This window comes from Motacilla alba, chromosome 3 (genome assembly GCF_015832195.1).
Source record: "Motacilla alba alba isolate MOTALB_02 chromosome 3, Motacilla_alba_V1.0_pri, whole genome shotgun sequence".
NCBI classification, from domain to species: domain Eukaryota; kingdom Metazoa; phylum Chordata; class Aves; order Passeriformes; family Motacillidae; genus Motacilla; species Motacilla alba.
In genome coordinates, this window is record NC_052018.1 from 33312277 (window position 1) to 33337224 (window position 24948).

Consider the following 24948-nt stretch of genomic DNA (forward strand, 5'->3'; position numbering starts at 1 on the left):
TTTTCTGTCCGTTTTGACAAAACATTTTTTTTAGATAACAAGAAATAACAGTAAAAACCAATTCTTGGGGATATATGTGCCAGTGTGCTGCTTTTATACTCTTCTCTTACTATGGTGCTTGCAAAACCCACAGGTTTACAGTAGCCATTCTGCTAAAGAGTCATGTCTGTGTGTTTTCCTAAAGATGAATGTGAATTGAATTATTGCTCTGTAGTTTCTTTTGGGCTGAAAAGAATGTGTTTCTGCTACTGTTCTTCTGGACTCTTTTCCCTGCTTTCTCATTTGTACTTGGCAATGTGAGCTGTAGCTCTCAAGAAGATCATTAAGATTGTTAACAGATCCTGGAGATATTTTCACTCGAGTCATGGCCACTCTTCCTTCCATTTTTGTGTGCCTTGGCAATGGCATGGGAGAGAAATAAAGGCTTTTGATTAACAGAGAAATACATAATCTGGTGCACTGTGTTTATGGATTTTAAATAATCATATGTTGAAACTCAAGAGTGTTGCATCAATAGAAGACATGATACCTCTGTCATGCAGTGCTGGGGACTGTGCCTGCCATAGCAAAGAGTGTTAATTAGAGAAAGTAGAGCAATGAGGGCTTAGAATTTTCTCAGTTCTCACAGTAAATCCATATCTGTTATTTTAGAAAGTTTTTAAATCATAAAAGCTTTTTGCAATAGGTTGTCCAGTGTCTAATTACCCTACAGTCCTGATGTCAGTGCCTACGCAAGCAGCCTTTCTGATTTACTTTGCACTCCCCCATATACAATGCAAACAGATAGCTAATGACTGGGTAAATACAATGGGAATGTACTTTGTGCACTGTGTGTTCTGAGCTTGAGTGTTTTGGTCTTTATTTTGTTTGCCTATTTTTATATTCTTTCACAAGCACATTTTGTAATGATGGGATATTACAGAGTTTCTGGTACAGTGCAGAGGAATAACACAAGGCATGTATTGTGCTCACTCTCTTTAAATCTGAAATCTTTGCCGATGCCAATTATTTTTGGCTTTTATTCTTTTGAGCTAATATAGTATGAACAGGGGTTACATGTTATGATTCATTAGCAAAGAGTGTTCATTTAAAGAAAAAAAAAAACTGACAAAAATTTATCTGTCAAACTTTGGCCTATCTGTTTTCCTTTCCTAGCTTTTTAATTCATTTTTTAAATGAAAATCCATGAAAAGTCCTAATACGTGAAAGAAAAGACAGTGAGAGCTGAGGAGGAAGTCATTAGCTGAGAACTATTTCCATTTGTAGTATTAACCCACGAGGATTACATTTGTGTCATGTAAGAAATATGATTTTCAAAACCACGAAACAAAGACATTGAAAGCAAAGTCTTTAAAACCAGTCTGACCTTGGACTTGCTAATACAGCCCAAAATGCCATTACCTGCCCTTGCTGGAAGTGTCTGATGCTACCTGTTGTGCAGCTGACAGGATTTCCAACATCTTTTCCACAGAGCTACTTTCTAGCCAGCTGTCCCCAGCTGGCAGTGGTGCTCACGGTGCTTGGGTACTGGGTGTAGGACTTATGCTCCATCATGTGCTTGTCATTCCGTTTTTCTGTGTGATGAGGTGCCTCTGAATAGCTGCTCCATGTCCCAGCTTATCAATCCTTTCCCCCCATATTTGTCCCCTCTGTATTTTTAGCTATGTGTGCTCCATTCCTGAAGATTGGTGATAAATCTGTTGAGTACTGATCCTCAAGGAACATGTCTACTAATCACCTCCTATTAGATTTTGTTCTGCTGATCATCACCCTTAGAACCTGATGGATCCAGACAGTTTTCCAACAATGCTCACTTTTGCAACTTGTGTTTCACCAGGTTGTCTAAAAGGAAGGCTGTTGACAGTCTTGCTGAAATCCTGATAGAACAGTATCTACTCTTCTCCCCTTGTCCATTATCTTTGACATCTTGTGTTAGAAGGCAATCAGGTTGATCAGGCAAGATTTGCCCTTGTTTAATTAATATTGACCATTCCCAAACAACTTTTGGTCTTGGACATGGCATTGAGGCCCCATGATGGTCTTGGAGATGGAATTGAGAATTATTTGCTCTGTCTTTCTAGAAACTTGATATTAGGCTGACTGGCTTACAGCTGTAAATTCATATTTCTGTAGATTCTCCTTGCCCTGCCTAAAGATGTGAATTAATTATATTGCTCTGTAGATCACATCCCTACTCTGTCTGATTCCCACAATCATACAGGATTTGAGGAAGAAACCAGCTTTTATAAATCTTTTTGTGGTACCAGGGAGTCCCATAAGCAAAAACCCCAACCCTGTGTCAACCACCTGATTTGGTAGAAAGGCCATGCTGGGTTTTGTTTATACGGTACCCAGTGGCCTGAACAGAATGGATTGGCAGAAGTGCATGGGCTAGTCTATTCTTACATAACGAATTTTCCTAATTAATCTAGAATATTATGGTAGAAAGAAAAGAAAACTAATGATAGCATTTCTGAAAAAAAACCTTAGCAACTCAATGCTTGGCAGTTATTGTGTCAATATGAAAAGCTGCAGTGACTATATGAGACCGGAATGCTTTTGCTATGCATTGTGTTAACATCTTTCACTACCTAAATTACCTCTCATCTGGTCTGTCAAGCCCAGTCATCATCAAACAGGTCAATTTGGGTTTTCTTTGAACATTCTCTTGACATACTTTAAGGTTCAAACAGTGATACTTTGAGATACTTGGAAAAGATAAGTTGAATTAATATTTTATTATTTTTGAAGGAAGGAGGGTATTTATTTTGGCTGTCTGGTAGGCTTCGTATCCTGCAGAGATGCATGGTTTTCAACATCAGATTTCTCAGAAGGTTTTTTTTTTTGCACTGCATTCGTTTCCAACAGCTGGAATTGGGCTCAAAAAGTAGACAAATGGTGCTACAGTGAACAGTGCTGAGAAGGAAATCTGAAAAATTTTCTCTCCTAGACTCCTGGTTTGTATATTGCTGGGTGATTTAGATAAAAGGGAACTTCAGTTTGGAAAGTTTGGGAACCCTTGATGTGGTTGTTTGGGAAAAATTAGCAAGAAAAGCAGCAGAGCATTGGAGCATGGGTGTCCGTCTCTTATCTAGGATTGCTTGACCATATTTCTCCTGATCCTTGATGCTAGATAAGCCTTGACTGCTGTTGACAAAAGGCTTTTACTTTGTCTCTTACTTCATGGTGTCACATAGTTTCCATAAACTTAGTGCATGAATCCATTTTAGCTTTGGGATTACTGGAGGCGATCTGTGTGAAACAGAATGGTTCTGTATGGGGCAGTGGACTGTGTGTTCTGGAGAACAATTCAGATCTCCACACTATCAAGTTAGATGACCCTGTTGCATAATTAAAGATTAGTTTGTATTGGTTTTTCTTATTCTTTGTTCTTAGTGTACCTTTCTTATTTTTATTTTTGCCTTTTCTCGCATTCAGCACTGTTCAGTTATTTTAGCAGCTCTTTCAAATACTCCTGGAAGGAAAGCAATCATATGGTCTTATTAACAAGAAGATATTTTAAAATGATCTAAGGAAAACCTGTAATGGTAAACTGTTGTTTTTAACTCAGGCCATAAAAATAATTAGAGAAGCATTTTGAAGTTGCAGGTAAACCTGTTACTGTCTTAAGATGCATTGCATCTTTAGCAAGGGCACTCTGTAAGGGATTTTGCAGAATGCAGCACAAAGTCTTTCCAGAAGTTGCCGAGGTGCAGTGACTTAGAATGCAGGGGACATCCCCTAAACTCTGGCAGTATTGGCAAGTAGCTAATTGATTTTGCTGAGACTTCTGCTCTAGGTGGGTGCTCTAGGTGGGTGCTCATCAACAAATATTGTGTAGTTGTATTGAATTACTGCTTAACTGAGCTCCACTGCTCATGTAATTTACCTCCACTTGGCACCAGTGCAATCAATAAAAATGTCAACAACTGAAAATAAGTTCTTTAAACTTTGAGTTGTTATATAAAGCTTGCTAGCTTCACTTACAAATGATAGCAACATATGATCTTTGTTGATCATGCTGAGATGTGTTGATTGGTCTCTGTTTATTTTGCATTACTTAAAAATTGTTTAATAACAGTCAAAGAAAATGTTGAATCCATTACATTTGTGACTATTTTGTATTCTTATGCTGCGTATATCTATACTTGATTAGGAATGTTCTCCAAAGGCAATTTTGCTGCTTCTGTAATTGAATATAAGCCAATAGTATAATTTCATTGTGGATAGATAATTTCTTAATGCAAACTGTCAGACATAGTTTTATTGATTAAGGTCAGATTTTTATCTATTTTTTTAATAGCAGATGAAATGGCATTTTACACAGAAGAGCTGACCCTTCTCTAAAACCAATTGACATATGCAGAGTGTGTTTAATCTCTGCTGTATCTTGCATTTGGTGCTAGGTTAGGATGCCTCACTTAAACTGAAGTTAGGGAGAATTCCACTCTTAGAGGGAGTAATAACAGACAGCTGAATTGTCTGCATAATTTACAATAGACTGCATAATTTACAATAGATGATTTATGAATTCCATGTCTGGTAAGAATTACATGCTGAAAATCCCTAATTTTGAGCAAGGAGTGCTAATGTCGTCTCTTCAGACAATTCATAAACATTCATAAGACAGCACATTGTTTTCAGGAGTACTTGTTCAGTTTTACTGTTTAAAGGAGACGTGTTAATAAATTATGTGTGATTAGCACTTGAAGACACTCTGTCTATTCAGAATCAAACAATTTATCTCCAGATAAATTATTCTTTACCAAGTAAAGGAGGACTATTGTGTTTTTTCAAAGAACAGTTGTTTATTTAGGATAATTCATTGTTTCTAATCAGATAAAGAATGTATTTAGAACTGAGATTAACATTCTGATCTCTGAAGATGTGGTGTGGAGATTAGTTTTAAAGTGCAGAGGTGACTAAGAATTTCGCACTGAAGACAATGTCTAATAGCTGTGTACCCAGCCCTCTGAGCTGGAAGGCAGAAAGGGGGATCTGAATGAAGGTCCCATAACCCAAGGGAAGTGGTCAGTGACCTACACCACATAGACACATAGAGGTTTATGGGTCTGGGCGGGATCCACCCAAGGATATTGAGTGAGCTGATGGAAGTGATCGTGAGCTCTCTGAGACCTTGTTGTTCTCTACACCTATCTGTAAGGAGGTTGCAGCCTGAGGATTGGTCTCTTCTCCCATGTGACAAGAGGAAATCGCCTCAAGCTGCACTGGAAAGGTTTAGGTTGGATATTAGGAAAGATTTTTTCACTGAAGGATTGTCAAGTATTGGAACAGGCTGCCCAGGAAAGTGGTGAAATCACCATCCCTGGAGGTATTTAAAAGATGTGCAGATGTGGCAGATTGGGACATGGTTTAGAGGGAGACCTGGCAATGCTACATTAATGGTTGGACTCAATTATCTTAGAGGTCGTTTCCAACCCTATAAATTCTGTGATTCTGTGAGCCTATTAATAAAATGTAAGTGAAGCAGAAGGACCAGCTAATCTTGAAATACCTTTGAATATATCTACTTACCTCTAGATTGCTATAAAGTAAGGATTCACACTTAAAAATCTCGGTGAGAGAAAATCTATGAATAAGTATTTATGGTATCATAACCCAAATAAAATTACTATTTAAGCTACCATAGCATCTTTGATAAATGTCCAGTATGATCTAGCAAGACAGAGTTTCCAAAGTATCCAGAAGCCTTAGTTTTATATGCCTAAATTTCACCAGATTGTAGGAGCACCTTGTAATGGTATCTGTGAAAAGGCTAAAGATTCAAGGCTAAAGATTTACCTCTTTTTCTGAAGATAACTACAAAAACAGCCTGTTACCCTATAATAGCAAATATTCAATGGGAAATTTGTAAGGGATATCAAACTAAATTTTCAAATTCCAACCTTAAATTATTCTTAAAAAGGAGGTAGTGTATCCTTTAAAACATTACTACATACATAAAGAGTAAGTAGTAGTGTTAGCCACAATGCAGCTGAGAAATGTGAGGATTAAAAAGTTTTTAAAATGACTTAAATAATAATTCTCTCAGATAATAAAACAGGTCTGTCAAAAATTTGACTTGTTTTATGTAGTGCTATAGATAAAATGACACTTTATCAAGTGAAAGGAAGCAGAAATGTCTTCAAATTTTTAAATATTAGTAAGAAGTATACTTAAAAACATGAGCTTTATCAGTGTGGTGTGTTTGCTCAATGCCCAAGTTGTCAAATATCCTGAAACAGTGACAGAAATTTGGATTTTTTTGTGCAAAGCAATTGCTCTAATTCTAATTCTCTCACTAATAGTACTGGAAAGAAATAGTATTGGAGTTTAGAATACAGTCCAAAATGGGGACTGAGTTCAGGGGATTTCAGGAGTGTTTGCAAAGATCAGAATTCAGGAAAAGGAAGAGATATGCAATCAAGATGGTAGTCTTTAAAATGACAGATGTCATTAATTCTAGAGGACAAGCCTCTGAAGCACAACAAAATAAGTAAATGTGATTGAAGCTCTGATATAAAACTGGCATTTCCCGTGACTTACTATCTTTAGTAATTCTACAGACTGAGAGGATTGTATACATAAAAATATTCAAAAATTGTTATTTTAAAATGCAAGAGGACTGTACCAGGGAAATACATTCTGTTGTTGAGAGATATTTTTCCAGGTCACTCAGGCTTTTCCACAAATGTTTTGTTATCGAGATTTGTTGCATATGGTTGTAATTATGTTTACACTTTATTGGACTTTCACTTTTTTTTTTTGTTTTTCATTGTGAACACAATTTCTAGAGAATAAAAATAAGATTACGAATAAGACGTACTTAATTGAAACTTCAAAGGCTGATCTTAGATTTTTGCTCAGGTTTATAAGATCTACATTGCTTTGTGGGTGCCAGATTATACAAGTGAGCACATTTTACTATTTGGAAGACTTAAGAATGATCTCCTGCATTTGAATATTTGAAAATCCTGATCTTTGCAATAATTTGCTCTGAAATGCCATTGGTGTTTTGATTTTATCATGTGCTGTAACCTCTAACTACTTAGTTGGTTGGAAAAGCTGATTCAGATTTACAGAGCAAAGTGTTTGATCCGATAGGAACCGCTGATGGTTTTGTTTCCGTAGCTGGGAAATGGTGAGCGACCGTTACTCATTTTTCTCCTGCCAGTCTTCACACTTGAGTATTAAGTAGAGAAAATTCTTTTTCAGCTCAGAAATGCTTAGCATTTATAGCAAGAGAGTTGAAAATTACGATTTTCAGCTGCAGAATGTGGGTATATATGTTTTAAACTGAGGGACACCAGAGTCTTTATTCCTGGATAGATGGAACTTATTTCATCTAGGCACTGAGCGATGCCATGGAATGGTGAAGTCCTGGAGCCAGAGAAAAGATTTGATCTATGATATAAGACAAATATCTCAGATATGTCAAATATATCAGATAAGTAGATAACCATGCTAATAGGCAAGTGTGTTACAGTGTTAAAAGCTGCCAGGCATTTCCTCACCACAGAGTATTTTTATACTTTCCTTTTAACCCTATAGCGCTTTTTGGCATGTGGGAGATTTTAGTGCTGGTTCTGTGCAGCTCTTTGGCTGGATAGTTTTTAGGTTTTCCTCAGTGGATCTCTTGATTCAGGCATGCTCTACTGTGTCATCTATCAGCATGATTTATTGCACTGTATGAAAAATAAAGGTTCACCTCACTATGTTGCGAAATGTCAGGATGACCGGGGCTCACGGTAATTGTGTACTCTTTGTATGCAGTTTTGTATATTCTTTATGGATCAGATGCATTAAATTTAGTGGTGATAACTCTTTATATAAAGGGAACTTAATTTTTGATTTTATTGTTGCTTGTCTGGCCAATTGTCTGGGCTGGGGTATGTGAAGGAACTGGGAAGTTTTGGTGCCACAAGCTCCCTCTGCAGTCACAAAGCAGAGGTCTCGGTTACACGGAATGCCCTGGGTCTGTGTGCCCCGCGGGGGCCCTCACTTCTCCTCCCCTCTCTTCTCCTCAAACTGTGAGGAGGTTTTGGACAACTGGCTTAAGCCAGATGCTGGCTCTAAAATAGCCAGCTGAAGTTAGAAACTGCCCACTCTCTTGGAACGATTTCAGACATTTTGTTGACAAAACAGTTCTAAATTAAATATTTTATTGTCCAAGTGCATCTTGAAGTCCTTTCAGGTAATACTCAGCTGTGGTTGTTGCCTTTTTCCTCTGGGTAGTAACAGCATAACACAAAGTTATTCAGCGGCTTCTGAGTAACAAAACCTGCTTTTAGGCGTCATAAACCTGCCAAACCTGGATATTCAGTCTTTGCTTTGTGACTTGAGGGACTGAATTGCATTGCCCAAGGTTGGAGAGTAATCATTATGCCATCCCTGCCTGCTCAGCAGAGGGGACAGCTCTGTCCCCCCTGGAGATGCCCCCTAACTGTGGGGGCTCCACCCTGAGGACCTTTGCCAGTCACTGCAGTGGTGCACTTATATCTTGAAAAGTGAGGGAGGTGGAAATTTTGGATCTGGAAGTTGCCTGGAGAATTTGCAGGTGTTTGGCACTTGAATTCAGAAATAAAAATGGAAGAGGGCCCACAAAATTGATTTTATTGAGTGGAACAGATGGCTTTTCTCAGGGCCCGCTTCCAGAGCAGCGGTTGAAGCAGACTGGTCACTGTCTTCAAATGAATTGAATTACAATAAATATAAAGCAAAATCAGTTGTTTTAGCTCTTCCAGTTTTTGACCAGATACTGCAGAAATGTGAATATTTGATGGCATGGATGCCTATCTTCCTATATAGCCAAAATACCCAGGGAGCTGAACTGGAGTCCATGCCTGAGGGCACAAAAACCAAACTGAGGAGTTGTTTTAAAAATGAAATGTTTCTTGCTTTTAGCCTACAGTTTAGTGGGCTGTAACAAGTTCGAGCAGTAAAATAAGTGAGTGTAGTGCCTTAGCATGTTTTGTACTGTTTCTTTCACAAAAAATTCAGACCTAACCCTTTGTGTTATTTATTGCTGTCACCTTTGACTGAAATCTGAGTTTTATGTAAGCATAGGAAGGCATTTCACAAGTCACAGGGCTGGAATCATTAATGTCTGTGAAACTTTTTTTTTTACAATTCCGAGCCAGTCATTTTGTTTACATTGTAGAAATAATTCAAAATGGCGATTAGTGGAAGTAATAATGAAAGAATTTGGTGACTGTATTTATAGAAATATTAGTAACAATTATGAAATATATTCCAGAGAAAATGTATGGGTTTGTTTTTACTTCAGTAATACAGTACATTTCTTTGCATACTTTGATACTAAAAAAATAATAGATTACCTCTAATTCTCTTTATGCATATCCCAAGCATATTTGTGAATTATCACAATTTTAAATAAGTATTTTTAAAGCTTAATTTTCTATAAACACAGCATAAGATGATTGCAATCGGCTTTAATTGCTTCCACATATTTTAGTTTGTAGTAGCACTACAGCTTTAAAATCTGAAAGCCATTCTAATGCCTATTTCATAGCATGAAATTTAACAGTGAATTATGGAACATACATTCAGAATTTAAAGACAGAACTGTTATTTTAAATAATTTCTTTCTGTGCTAAATTAATATGTTTGTCATTTATTACTTTTTAGAAAGTATTAAATTTAATTCTAAAGATCAGAAAAATGTTGACCATATTAGTAATTTTCCTTTAGAAAAAAACCCATAACTTTTGATTTAAAAAACCTACTGATTGATGCACTGTAAATCTTAAAAATTAGTTTTCCGTACCTTAAAAATATGATAATAATTATTTTATGGTATGTGGAACTCTGTATATTTAATTTTTTACATTTTATCTCTTTTATATAACTTATGACTAAAGGAAAAATTATTCTTTCTACAGCTGTTCATAGGTTTTATAATCAAAGCCAGGTTTAAATAATACAATAGAAACATAAAGGCACTACATTCTTATTTTTGCCAAATAATATAATTAATTCACTTCAAAATACATTAGAGTATAATGTAATTATAAAAATGCAAAAACTTTAAAATTAAATGTAGTCTTCATAATTTAAAACAATGTACTGTATTTGAATAGTCTGTTGGCTGAAATTGAAACACAAGTTTAGTTCCATGTGCTTTTTAATCTGATCTCAGTGTACAAAATCTTCAGAGCAATATAAACATACGTGTAAATGAATTGTTTTAACATTCAATTTTTATGATATAATTGCTCTGAATCATGAAACCTCAGACCTAAGATGTTCCGTCAGGGAGGCAGAAATACTGGTAACAGGGATATCCAAAAAGCATACAAGAAGTAGTTGGTGAGGCCAAAGACAACTCACGTGGTGTTCCTGCAAAAACTTGAAGGGAAAAAAAAAAAAGGCAGAAAACCCCACTCCTTAAATCCTGCATTATAATGTGAAAGCTCCATGCTTTTGTTGGACAGCTGAGATGGATGAATTGTATTTTAGGATTGGCTGCTGCTCTGAATACAGTCAAACTTATACTGTTCATTATTGCCACAGAAAAAAAAAAAGTTATCTGTAGGCCCAAGTTTTGGTAATTAAATCCTGGAAGGCCCCTTGGGTGGCTAGCATTGACTGGTGTTATTCCAGAGAAATAAGCATTGCAATTCATTTATGAAATATTCAAGTAGAAATATGATGTATCTGTCCCTTTGCCTAACATAGTTTCAATATTTTTCTTCAAGATGAACTGTAAAAGATGTTCAGACTCTTACATTTGAATACCTCTGTAAGTCATAGTTAGATCCAAGACATTAATGGTAGGAGAAGAAGACAGATGAATGTTGCTGAGGACCTGGAGAAGGAATAACCAATTCCACTGGGGCTGCTAATATTTAGTCCCTGCCAATCTATTGTTTCAATCAAGCAGGAAGCTAATTACATGTAACACTTCCATTCTTTAGCACAAAAAAAAAAAAAAAAAAAAGAAAGATGAAGTGCCTCTATTTTAATACTGACCATGGTCCTTTTGGCAAAATACTGTTCTGTCAGAAAATGCCAATGTCAAATCTTTTTGCCAGTTTTAGCAGGAAGTTTTTCAGGGAATACAAGTTCTGTCTTTCCAGTTGGAATTTCTGACAAACTTGGTGTTCTTGGTTGAACGTTTGAGCTTCTTCCCTGGACTGTTTTCTGCTTTATGTTCATGTCCATTGGATAACATGCTTATGTGAGGAGCATGGGGGGTCAGGAGCTGCCATCCCTGAGACAAGCACCCTGGCCATGGGCAGAAGTGCCCTGCTTGATCTCCTTTCTTTGCTTCTAAGTGGCACTGTGACTTTTGGGGTGCCACAAGAGAATGTCCCTCTTTCGAATTTTACCCATCTCTGTGGTTATTTATTATTCACAGGAGTACTTAAAAGATTAGACTTTGTTGTTTGTTTGTTTATTTTTTATTTGCTTGTTGTAGAATAGCTTCGGATACCTTACTTGGTGATTAGGTTCCAAACATCAGATTCTTGCTAGCCTGGCCACCACCTTACATTAAGAATATTGTTTGGCTGAGAATAAGAAATACTGGTTACAAAAAGATAGCATTGAAAATTGTCTATTTTAGGTGTCACAATACACATTCTGTGTATTGTAGGTGTCAAGTTCAGGTATGCATATCCATATGTCTGAGTCTACCACAAAATATATTTATATTGATGGAATTCATGTGATTATATGCTAATAAATATATTGATGGACTTAACTCTATTCAGTCCCAAAGGGCAGAAGTGAAAGGAGACAAAATGTGTCTGAAATATGAGTTGCAACACCACATATTGCTATGTGTTGAGTCAGAAAATTGTTCCCATTTATTCAGAATGCCTCAGGTAATCAATTTGTCTCCAGAATGTATTGAAAATGTTTCAGATGTGCAAGGAACCTGGTAAGTAATACAGAGGAGCCAGTCTGCTGTTACTCAAAAATCAAATTATGTCATCCATGTTGCCTTACCAAGACAATTTTAGCAGCTTTTCTCTGAGAGCAATCCTACTTGGTTGAACCAAAATTGAAAAATCTACTTTCCTCTGAGGCAAAATCCTTTAATTACTGTGTATTTAATCACTGTCTATATTGAGAATACTAAGAAAAGGGTTTCTTCTATAGGTAAGTGTGAAGGGATTATGTGAATAAATATAGATGTTACCATCTTTGCACAAGTTATAAAAAAACTTTTACAGTTGTTTAGGGATTGAAATTCTGATTTAACTTTGAGTAAGAAGATCTGAATTTACCCCATTTTCATATGGAGTTTTGAGCTAGTTGAGGGAAAGATTTGGCTTGAAATACTATATGTAACATTATATACATGGATTTAGAAGTTTCAAGAAGCCAATGGGTTTACCAAAATTACAGGAGCAATTTCAGAAGTCACCTAATGAATGGCATTTATTTTCCTTTTATATGTTTGATTACCTGCAATCTTCATTCGCCTGTAAAGCTGGATATTATACCAGCTTTGAATTCCAGGTAATTGAGAAACTTGAAAGATCTGAAGACCTTTCTCTGTCTGTGTACTGACAATATATGTCATCCTGTATTTTATGTCCATAAGGATTTTACCACCCTTGGCAGTGGATCAGGACTGAAAAGAGAGGGAAATATGGATTGATTTTTCAAGTATCATTGTCTTTTTCACTGTTACTGATGGACACTCTTACTGGGTACCACAGATTTTGTAGCAGTCTACCTTCTGCAATAATTCCATTTAATTGTGAACATTTGTTTCATCTCTGTGATTGCCTGTGTAAAGACAGCCACTGCTATAACGTGGCATGGATTTGAATTTTTTTAATAATTACTGAGTTGGGATTGATCTAAAATTGCATCTCTAATCTATGCACTACAGGCCTCCTTTATAGTCAGTAAGGATTAATATCTTCAAAGGATGGTACATTTCATTTTAGAGTAAATAACCCTATGGAGATATTTGCAACTTTTTAGCAGTGCCTGAGAACTAGAGATCCTGTTGATTGTCTCCTAAAATTGTCTCCCTTTAAAGAACATAAATAGCTTTACTTGATTTTTAATGGTAACAAGGTAATGAATTACGCAGAACTGCCTGTTTTACCCCTAAAAATTCTCTGGCTGGGGGGAAATCAGAAAGAAAGAAGTCTTGAAAACAGCTTTAATAATTTCAAGAAATTATATCAAATAATTAAGAAAACTTTCAAAAGATGTTTGAAAAAAATGAAACCATTGTATTCAATAAGAAAACTGCAAAGCAGCAACTTGAATTTCAGCATGCTGTGGTCACTGTGCTACAGCAAATCTGATCTGTTAGGTCCCTGGATCTTCTAGGCTGAAGTTGTTTATTAACCACTACAAGCTAAGCTTTTCTTTCTCTATATAATTTGTGGTAACCACTAAAATAAATATAAATGCCTTGAAAAATGATATACTGTTCAGAGAAATATACTTAAGCCTCTATTTTTGTAGAGTATTTAAAGTGATATTGATTTTACAGTGGATAGGAAACTATGCAGCCAACAAACCCCATAATTTCTGGAGTATCCCTGAATTCACAGCAGAAACAAACCAGGAAAGTAGTGTTATGTGTGAACTTTATTTCATGACTTTTTAAAAAGTCAACCACAAAAGAAGACATTTAAGAACATGTTTCTTGTCTTGATCAAGAAAAAGTGCAATGGCAAACACTTAAACTAATTCTTTAGCAATCTAAACCCATATCAGCAGTGTCTGTAATGTTTCATTCTTAAAGTTGTTAGCAGGATTGGTTGACTGTATTTCTACCATCTGACAAGTGAAAAATCTCACCAAATATAGAGAGAGAAGCCCCATAATAATTTCTGTACTGGCTGGATTTTTTGGAATACTGTTTTTCAGTCTTGACAGCTGATAATTCCCTTCTAAAAGCATGAAATACTAATTTTCTTATGTTATTGTGCTCTGATAAAAATGTCAGCCTCATGTTCTCGAAACTTAATTTGTCAGTGAATTTGCTGGGCTTTATACAGTGAGTGTAGATTGTGGCAGATTTAAACTGACAGATAAGATCCTGACATTACAAAATCTTGTCAGTACAAGAACTGCAAGGTATATGATGTGGGGATTGTATGGTGAGCTCTCAAAAATATTACCAAGTTGTAAAGAGAAGCATTTTTTAAGACTTATTTAGATCTTAACATTCTTGTAATTTCTTAGTCAAAACCCCAGAATTCTGAAGTCACAAAGTCAGTCTATTATTGATGTAGTAAAAATTAGAATCCTATAATGAACCTGGCTGATATTGAGGGTCTCAGAAGCAGAGTTTCTACATGGCTAGGAACTCCTAACTTTTTTAAGCATAAGCTTATAAATGATTTGTTGGGCGAAAGAGGGTGAGCTGGTGTATCAGTTGGCTTTGGCTTGGTTGTATATCCTGTAGTTGGATAAAAGGACAAGTGTATTTGGAGAGGCCCTTATGGTAGAAATAGTAAGGACTTATTTTGTTGTAGGAGACAGTGGTATAGTGAACTAGTTTTTTTAAAATAAGTATTGAAACCAGGTGAATGAGTCAGCAGTGTTAGGGTCATCAGAAGCTGTGGAGAGCTTGCTCAGTGAAAATACCTTAATGGTGCCAGCCTTCTTTCCACTCTCAAAAGGAAGACTAAAGTCATGCAAGTCCTAATTATAAATTTACTGGGAAAATAAACAAAGGTAACCAGCAGAAAAGTGCTTGCTAAAGTATACTGGGGGGAAACTATATATGAATGAATCTGAAATGAATAGCTTGAAATTAGGAGTTTCAAGATGACCTGTCACACAGAAGGAGTGTGAATAAAAAAAGCCAGTAACCATGTTACAGCATTATCACTACAACAGAGTACAATACAGTCAAATATATCAATATCCATTTGTGATAGGAACTGTGGCCTTCTGTGATGTCAGAGACAGGGCTTTGGTTCTGAGAACTTGCCAAGTTTTGTATCCTTACGCTTTGTCAGAAGTTTGGGGAAAAAGCTCCAACTTTAGCTGTGCTTGGCCTGGTGGTCTCATTTGTTGAGAGGAAATCAGGCATTTGGGCTGGTGGGCACAGAAATTTCCATGACTGGATAACTGTTGTTTAAAAATGTGCTTTGATTTTGTGGTTGCCCAGGTGGGAGAGCACATCAGTGTAACTGCACCGCACTTTTGACAGCATTAGTGGCTTTAGGTGACAGGAAGCCTGACTCAAGCAGTGGTGAGTTTGGCCACTAGCAAAGGAAATAAAATCTCAGACTTTCACAGAATATTACATTTTGGGTTCTCCCTTTATGCTTCCTGTTGTATGTCATGTATCACAGTCTCTGTGATTGCAGGAGCTTAGAGTTTATGCTACTGTAAGATCACAGTACTGCATACTGGATAAAACCAGAAGCCCAGTGTACTTCAAGAGCTATGTTAAAAATTGAAAAAAAAAATCTGACATAGGGAACACTAATTCTCAAACAATTCTGCATTAGTATAATACTAGTAGGGGTTTTTTTTCATGGCGGGTATAAATTAGGATTGCTGTTTAATAATTAGCTTAATAAAATCAGACCTTGTAAATAGTAAATTAATGTCCATTTGTACTATAGTTCTGTTTTCTATTTATGATATTCTGATTTTATGTATTATGATATTGAATGCCATTTGTTAGAGATACCTAGTCCAGTAGAGTCCTGATGGGTTGAGTTCTGCAAAAATTTTAGTTAGTGAATAAACTGAGAATTTTTCTCAAGTACTTACATGAGGGAAACACTGTTTTGGTTTTTTTTTTTACTGTTTAGCAGACACATAGGCGGAAAAGAAAATCTCAGTGTGAACTCTATTGCAATTTTCCTTTTGCAGTACTACCAATAGCTTATTTTTGCATTTCATTCATGGCAATTTTATGTTGAGTGCTAACTGAAACAGAAAAGAAGAAAATTATGAGTGGTGCTTCACAGCTGTGAAGGTATTTTACTTTGTTTCTTCATTAAGAAATTTCACTGTACATTTGATAACATTGATAGAAGACATAGGTTAGGTTATATAAAATATTTATAGTTTCAACTTAAAAGCAGTAAGTTCATTCGTGGGGTGAAAATTAAAATTGTGTAAATGATTTAGTATAAAAGTAAAGTTGACATAACCATTTTAAGTATGAAATTTATTTAAATGATCTAAAACATAGGCCACGTTAAATACTTGGGCTTAAACCAATGAAAACTTCAGTGAGACTCCTAAAATATACATTTGACATCTACTGTTATATTTCTCTCTTATGTAAAAATAATTAATTCTGTTATCTGTGTTTCTGTGTGTAATATTGCTGAATATATCGCAGGTCCCACACATTTGTTTTTATAGATGCATTTCATCGACTCCTCAAAATCAGGGCATAATTTTGAACTGTTTGTTCTGGCATAAAAGAAACTCAAAATTTCATGGCCTCCAAAATATGTTATTCTTCGTCTTCATTTTTGGATCAGTTTTTAAATGAAGAGATGTAATGTGAACTGTTTATGGTCTTATTAAACATTTTAATATAAAAGTGTTTCATTTGCAGCCCATTTCTTGGTCTTTTGTAACAGAGCTGCCTTGACTATTTATAGCTGCAAAAATTAATGAAGTATTCATTTATTATTTTCGTAGAGGTCTTGTTGTTTTCATTTGTTTAGTTGGCAATTTTTCATTACACTGAGATATCAATGTAGCCTGTTTGAATAGTAATTTAGGAAATGAAGTGTAGAATGATCAAAACTATAAAAAATTGCATCTCTCTAGGAAAGAAGAAAAGCTAATTACTCTAAGAAATTTGATGAAATAATTATTTCATGCTTTTTAGGTTAGCCTGTACCCAAAAGCTCAGTCTCCAATATAATTATGTTAGTGTTTCTGAGTACTTTTTTGCATAAACTTTTATATTAAAACCTCATTACATTTTTCTCTGACTTTTCAAACTTTTTCTCTAGAATAAAAAATTATGTCTCTGTTCTCACCAGTCAGATTTCTTAACTGTTAATTTTGCTTTTATATGAGAGAATATTTATTATTCACTTGAAGCTTTTCACTGGAATTCTTCTACCTGAGGGCTTGAACCATCAAGCAGCCTCAATTACATTTATAAGTAAAATGATGGCTTGGTTTAAATAATACACCATTAAATTCCTTATATCTTTGTGTCAAGTGATCTAATAATCCCCTCCGCTCTGAGCCTGTTTTGCAAAGGTGATCATGTAAAAAGTTCTGGAAAGATATGAGGTAAGCCCTAACCTTTTCATGGGAGGACAGGATAATTCCTTTGTACTTGTGCCCTGCCTGCCTGGCCAAGCTGTAGGTTTCCCCTGGGGAAGGATTTGGTGACTGTCTCAGTGACAGCATCATTCTCAGTGCACGGTCCCAAAATGCAAATGCTTCAATATGAAAAGGGAAATGTGCTGGTTTAAATTGTTTAGTAACAGAAGCTGAAATTGCATTTCCTTTGAAGTTAATTAGTGCATGTTGAGTGAAATACTTCTACGAGAATTTTACTGTGCCAGAGACATAGACTGACAAGGCTGTCTTTGCAAGAATCTCTCAGCTGCCTCAACAGCTGTAAAAATAAAAATACCACTCACTGACTATTAAAACTCTTAGCAGCAAATCCTTCCAGTCAGTTTTGGCATGCTGAGCTTAACCAGAAGATGTTTTTACAGAATACTTAAATAAGTAATTAGAATGGTAGGTGATAAATGATGATCGAAAAGTCTAAAGTGTGATTATACTGGTAGCATATTTCTACCTTTGTTATTAAAAAGTAGGAAGTAATTAGAAGTAGGTTAATCTTTACTGCAAATCTTAACAAATGTTTGTTGTGCAGAACAACTGCTCATTCATGCAGAAAAATGACCTGTGATCTGCAAACATTTTCACGTAAGAATAATTTTATGCGGACACTTCAGCTCTGTTGATTTCCCTTCGATTATCCAGCCATGCTATTGTACGTGTAGCAGTTTGCAGGATCATTTACTGAACAGATCAGTTAGTAATGCCAAGTAGCTAAAAAAAGCAAGAACGTTCAGATACTCATGGGCCTGGGAAATCATTCTAGCTCTGGGGCTTTGGGCATGCTTTTAGAAAATATGTGGGTCCCGCTGCAAATATTTGTAATTGCCTCTTAAGAAAGTGCACAGGAAACTTGGAATATCCTATAGAATAACATAATTTGTAGTGACTTTGCTGTAAGGTGGCTTGCTGCTGTATAGAGGAACAACTTCTGTTTGAATAATTTTGTCATATTCTGCATATCTAACATAATTGCTTAGGAAAAAAATAGTATTTCTAGTATTTATAGCAAAAAGGTGGGAAGCGATCATCTAGCAGATTGCAATTAATTATCAAAAACCTGACTTGCCAAGACATTCTTATGGTTCACTTAAAGTAGCATATTCCATAACCTGGAAGTCATTCCACATCCTCCTGAGTGTATCTGTCTTGTGCCCTTTATTTTGTAGCGAAGAATTGTACTGGCTGCTACACCTCATACCCCAAACAATGCAAATTATACATTTACCAGGAAGACCTGAATTCCTGCCTGTGTGTTCTTCTGAGTTGAATGTATTTCAATTCTAGTCCTAGATTTTACCAGAGTCAATTTAAGTGGTGTAGTATTTTCGTAGAAAGTCTTTGACTTTTTGCGTAAAACACAGGATTAGGTTGTGAAGAAGTAAAAATTACTTTTTATTCACTTTCCTCCTTGTTGAAAAGATAATTATTTGACATAACTAAAGTTTTGGGCTTGTTTGGTTTGTGTTTTTTGGTTTTTGCTTGGTATTGTAAATACCTTGGGAATGCAGTGCTGATTTGTTTGTGCAGTTCTGCCACCAAGACAACTCAGCCAACAACTTCAAGTTAATGCTCTTGCTGTCAATGTTTGTTAGAGTGGTTCTGTTGTTAACTTGATAAAGAAAATTTCACAGACCATACCAGTTGTGTATTGGATTATTAAAGATTGTTCCATTCATTTTTGAAGCTGGCTGAAATGAAATTCGAAAGCAATCTTCAAGCCTGTGTATGAATTGTTCGTTTTATGTTATAATACTTTATCTTTTATCAAATAACTTTGACTTATTCTATAAGTACTGTTTTATGTGATTTATTATTGCAATGACAATATTTACAGTTAATTGCTTTTTAATGGTAACAGGGCAATTAATTACACAGAACAGACTTTTTTCCCCCTAAATTTTTCTTTGTTTTGTAATTACTGAAGTATTTTGCAAGTAAAAGTACGATCTCTTTTGGCCATTACAAAATAAATAATTTTAGCAGCTAACTATTTTCTGTATTTGACAAGATATTAATTACACAAATTCAAAGAATTGGTAACAAATAAAATTGATCATTATTAATCTGTGCTAAATTATAAATATATAGTCTTAAAGTGATTTGAAAAGGAGAAAAATATTTGGTAGAAGTGAAAAGTTTACAACATACATCTGCAGAGTTCTCTGAGGAAAAATTGTGTCATGGTTGTAACTGTCAGGAAAAGATTTATAAAAGTAATTTAAGACAAAAATGGCTAAGCTGTTGGAAAAAAAATTCCTCCAAAGAAAGAATATATAGATCATTCTCTCTACTCATGTCTCAACTTGAAAATATCTCGTGGGTGCATTGTATAGTACTTATGTAGCTCATGGAAGTGACTGTTCATAGGAATGTGACATATATTTGTTGTCAAAGCAAATTGTGTTTAAAATGTGTAGCATTTGGTGCTTGCAGCTGTAAAGAAAAGTACTGTACTACAACTGAGAAACACATGAAAACTGAAGATGCCTGACTTTTCTATTGTAGAAAGTAGATGTTTTAAATAAGACATTATTTTTAAGCAGAAATAAAGGAAAAGGACATTTAGTCTTTATTTAGTGTCAGCTTTATTGCATGAAATCCACATTTTACAAAATGGGGCTTAATTGACAATGTCTTTGGAAAGCTTCTTTTGAAAATCTAAGCTATGAGTTAAAGAACAGATTTTATTGTAAATGAGGCTTCCATGTTCATTATTAACCTATTGTAGGTTTCATGTTATTTTTACAACAATAGGTTGAAAATCTGTATGTGGAATAATAGATAATATAGATGTAACAATCACAAAAAAAGTGATCCGAAATAAATTTTCTTAACTGTTTAAGCCCCACATTTTAGTTCATGGCAACAGCATAAACAAATGTGAATAAAAATCCAGAACAGAAAGTGAAACTCTGATGCAGGTAAGTTTTTCCTCTGAAAAGTTCTTTAATTTAATATGCGGTTTTTAAAAGCTTACAATCTGTAAATGAGATGGCAAAATTCAGAGTTCTGAGTTGGGCACTTGACAGAACTGTCCACAATTTAATTAAAGCTTTGCAACCTGCAATTCATTTGCAAATGAATTCCTGAGTCGAAATTTTGTTGTTATTGTCAGCCAAAAAATGAGTTCTCCTGCATGAGCAATATTCCTACAGTTTGCCTTGTGTAATGGACTTTATGTTTAGTCTTCTTTTTATTATAATAACTATAATACCAAAATAAACATCAAGAGTTCTATCTAACTCTTTGTGTTCATATTAGCCTTTTATATAAACTTTTTGTTTATCATCCTTCAGAAAGTAAATTCCTGTACTGAAAAAGGAGTTGTAAAATCAGTGGTCTCATGTAGAGGCAATCTGGCATTCTAGTAGCTGTTAATTTTAGGGGGTACCTGTAGTGTTGGAAAATAAGAATAGTGTGGGAGAGACTCTGATGACATGAAATATTGCAGAAATAATTTATTTTTAAAGGAAAGCTTTCGCACTTAGGAAGTATTCTACACACAATAGAAACAAAAAATTTTAAAAAAATCCTGTTTATGGATTTTAATCCATGCCAGCTACAGGGGAAAAATGAAATGGATCCAAAAACTATAGAAATAAAGAAAATAAGACTATAATAGGGGGAAAGACTGAGTTTGAACTTGTCTGATTTTCTAGCTATGCATTAAATAGTCTCATTTACCAGTACTTACCAAAGTGTTTGTATTTGAAGGTCTGTTTACTGTGACTGTAGAATTGTAGAGATTCCCTTCAGAGGAAAGACAGGCTGGAGCAAAAAAATCTCTTTTAACTATCTTCTTCTTGCCCAGATGCCTGAAAACACTTCCTCCAAACAGCAGATGAGATCGCTTTATTTTTCCATACATTGCAGATGGATGAGTAATGTTTTCTTTCAATAATGCCCAACAATGGACTTGATTTTTTATTTTATCCTTTTTGTACAACTGTATATCTCTGTAAATGTCTGCAGTTCTCATTCAAAGATTTTTAAGAATTTTTAACTCTGAACTCTGATTTAGCAGTGAGTACCTGTATCTCTGATAAAAGTAAAATATACTTTTAAATAAAGCTAAAAGAAACTTGGATATGTTAAATATTATATATATTTTTATATATAAATATATTTCTATATATATAATATATTTAATAAAATATATAAATATAAAAATATAAATATATAATTATATATTAAAGATATATTAAATATTATATTATATATAGTTTTCTATAATAACTGGGATATTGTAATCTGAGGAAATAGATTGAGTGTACCACATACTGGAGGATCCATTTCACATACAATTATGCAACATCCAGCAAGTCCTTGGTTTTAGCCCCTATTCTAAAAAATCAAAGCATGTGATTGTTTTAAGGTGTTGCATGTGTGATACGTTTGACTGATTGCATTTCAAAAACAGTTTTTTATTGGGACCTGTGCTCTTAAGTTATTTTGAAAAGTCTTAATAAGAGTGTATTAATCATCAAATGTTGAAATAGAATTGTGTGACCAATTATATGCCTTTATATCTTAATATAATAATGTATTTTCCAGAAAGCTTTCAGTGAAAATCAGGCAAATGAAGGAAAATTGGCAAAGGTCATATTGAATAACTGATGCCAGAATTTGGCCTCTGCAGTTAGGAAGCAGGGCAAGAAGAACAGCAATTTAATGTTTTGTTGGATTTTTTTACACTAAAAAATAGATAGATTGAACTAATAACTATAACTGTTGGTTTCATAAAACACTTTTCTAACAAAATAATACTTTTCTACTTGAATTTTGGAGGTTATGGATATCCTGCTAATAGAGTATGACTTTTTCATACAGGTTTTCAAAACTAAACATTTTACACTGAATCAGAAATCCCATGCTTGCTACTTTACTTCCAAAACCATTTAACTTTGAAGTTTTTTCCTAACGTCTTTCTGGGGGAGGTATCCGTTTGTTTAAACAGTCTGTCTTCTAGATAGTGGTCTGTGTTGGGCACTTGAAAACAGCACTGCAGGGCTGGAAGCCTGCAGGTCTAGAATATAGTTACATATTTTGGTGTAATGCAACTGGCAGGTGGATTGGGCAGTCAGTTTTGGGATGGTCCAAAATCTGTTGCCTTGTCTTATTGGTCAGTTACAACATGGGAATCAAGGTCTGTTTAGTATCAAAATTACCCTTGCCAGCAGGTCAGAGTAGGACATCATGATCTGTCTCATGGACAGATAAAGGACTTATTACACTCTGCTTTACAAGATCTTGTACTAATGTGAATCTTTTGCTTTGCAAAGAAAAGATTGCCTGGAAATGGAGCTCAAAAGTATTTATATTGTTTGCCTATATCTTTTACCTCAGACCTGCTCGGAGGTGAACTAACGCACTATCAAGTGTAATTGATACTGTCTGCAATCCTAGAACTTCTTGGACTTTTTACTTTGGTTCATTGTCCAGAAAAACCCACTTCACAATGCTGGAGTGAAAGGTTGTGATCTCAGTGTGTTACCAGTACCTTCTATACTGCCAAATGGTGATGTATAGAAAACACAGTAAGTAGAGTTAGGCTGCCATGGACTGCAAGGCAACGTGCATTCAAAACAGTTCATCAGTCAGAGAAAATACTTGGCACTCGTTTGTAGAAAAGCATTTTAACTTTTCTTTAAAGCATTTGTAGAAAAGCTTTTTAACTGTTTTCCCTGTGGGCCTGGCGGAAAAGGACCGGGAGATAATACTTCATCTTCCATTTTACTGAGCCAAGTACAGGGGAAGTTGGCCAGGATTTCTCAGTTACTGCACTCCATAAAGGAGAGACCAGGAGGAGACATGTTTTATCACTTCATTTGTCTGCTTTGGAAAACAAATACCTGTACTAAAGATATGGATAGAAATGGAGCTGATAGTTAGCATCCAACATCAGTTTGGTCTGGCTAAGTTATTTCTACATCCCCTTCTTGCAGATTTTTGTGGTCCATGCCTTCATTCTGGTACTTGAAAATAAGAAGATGGAAACCCCACTATGTACTTGTTTATTAAGGCTGATAATGTTACATATTTACAGGTTACTTTCAAATTAATGTGACATTTGTAATATTTGGTGCTGTTCTAGTTCAAGTAATGAAACTCTCAGAGTCGTTATCAAATCTGATCTCCAAGTAGAACACAAATTGTGGGGGGTTGAGTAGAGCATGGATTTGACTCAAAGGTTGGAGACACACAAATCCACTTACTTTTCCTAACTGCTTAATGCTTAGACAGAGCCTTAATAATCTAAGAGTTCAAAGAAGTTTGAATATGATGTTCCTTTATCCAACAAATAATATGCACTCTTAGATTATATAATTTTTCTATTTGTTTAAAAGTGGCACAGGAAAGAGACTCTTGCTCCTTTGCTCCTAAAATATTTGTTTCTTGGCAGCAGTTATCTGAATGTATAGCAGATGTACTATATATTATCTGTCTATGATTTAATGCAGCACACATGCAGAGAATGAAAATAACATTAATACAATTTGTGTTTTTAATAGGGACCTTTGTGCAAGAGGAAGCACTATTCTGGTTATGACTACTTATTCAGTGATATAAATAGAACTTTTGAGTTTCCAGGACTGTCTGTCTGGCAAAGTTCATATGACCCTAATTTGTGATGCAAGACTCCTGAAAAGAATGTCCTCACTAACATTTATTCTGTATTTTTGTTCACAGGAGGAATGCTTTTTGAATTTAGAAGCTCCTATTGCAAGAGTATGTGGCTATGACACTCCCTTTCCTCACATCTTCGAGCCTTTCTACATCCCAGACAAATGGAAATGCTATGATGCTCTTAGAAGAATGATTAACTACTGAGGTAAGAAATAACAGCTTTTACTGACAGATTACCTGCAAGGGTTCTGACAGGATTACTGCAAGGTTTGGGGCTACAGTGCTACTCGTGTATTTAATTAATTTATTAAATTATTAAATTAATTTATTATTTTATTAATTATTTATAATAAGAATTGCCTCTTGCAGTTTTGGCCTTCAGTCTTAAAGGCGTCTGAATATTTTTGAGTACTGCCATTGTAATCAATGTTTAAAATTAATTACCTTGCTTAATCAATTTGAAAATTAGGTGTCTTTAATCTTGAGAAGTGTAAAGAGTGAAGGGTGAAAGGAATACTTATGCAGAGAATACATTTTCATCTCCATTAGAATAATCAAGAGTTACTTCATTGGCCAACCACAGTGCTAAATTTTATAACTTTTCACTCCTCAGGGTGGCTTGAAATCCCGCAATGTACAAATAACACCCAATTTACTCTGAGTATTAGCTCTGTATTGTAAACACACACAAACCATTGGAAATACGTGAAGCATCTGTAGTGTCTTACAGTTCTGTTGAAGTACTACTGTTTAATATTTATTATTAAAATAATTTTTCTTTATGGTCTTCAATGTAATTTGATCATGCTTGAAGATTGCTGTTTGCGGAGCATAGAGACTGTGAAGTAATACATATTTCTGTGTCTGTTACTCACAGTCTGTAACATCTTTTGTTTCATTATAATATTATACTAAGTAACATTTGACTGGGGTTGGGGGGGGAGGGCTGATGAGGATTTAGAATTGTGCTGTGGGAGAACTTCTAGTGTATAATGACCAAAGTTTAACAGTTTAGAAAATGTGTTA

General features: G+C 35.1%; 1 protein-coding gene across 1 annotated transcript in view; it reads left to right on the forward strand.

Annotated features, from left to right (window-relative positions):
* Positions 1–24948, forward strand: part of BCKDHB (branched chain keto acid dehydrogenase E1 subunit beta) — a 109072-nt gene that overhangs the window by 78454 nt on the left and 5670 nt on the right. Inside the window, exon 10 of the mRNA XM_038130639.1 lies at positions 23986–24127. Coding sequence (XP_037986567.1) covers positions 23986–24126 — 141 coding nt within the window. The 3' untranslated portion in view covers position 24127. The remainder of the gene's footprint in view (positions 1–23985; positions 24128–24948) is intronic.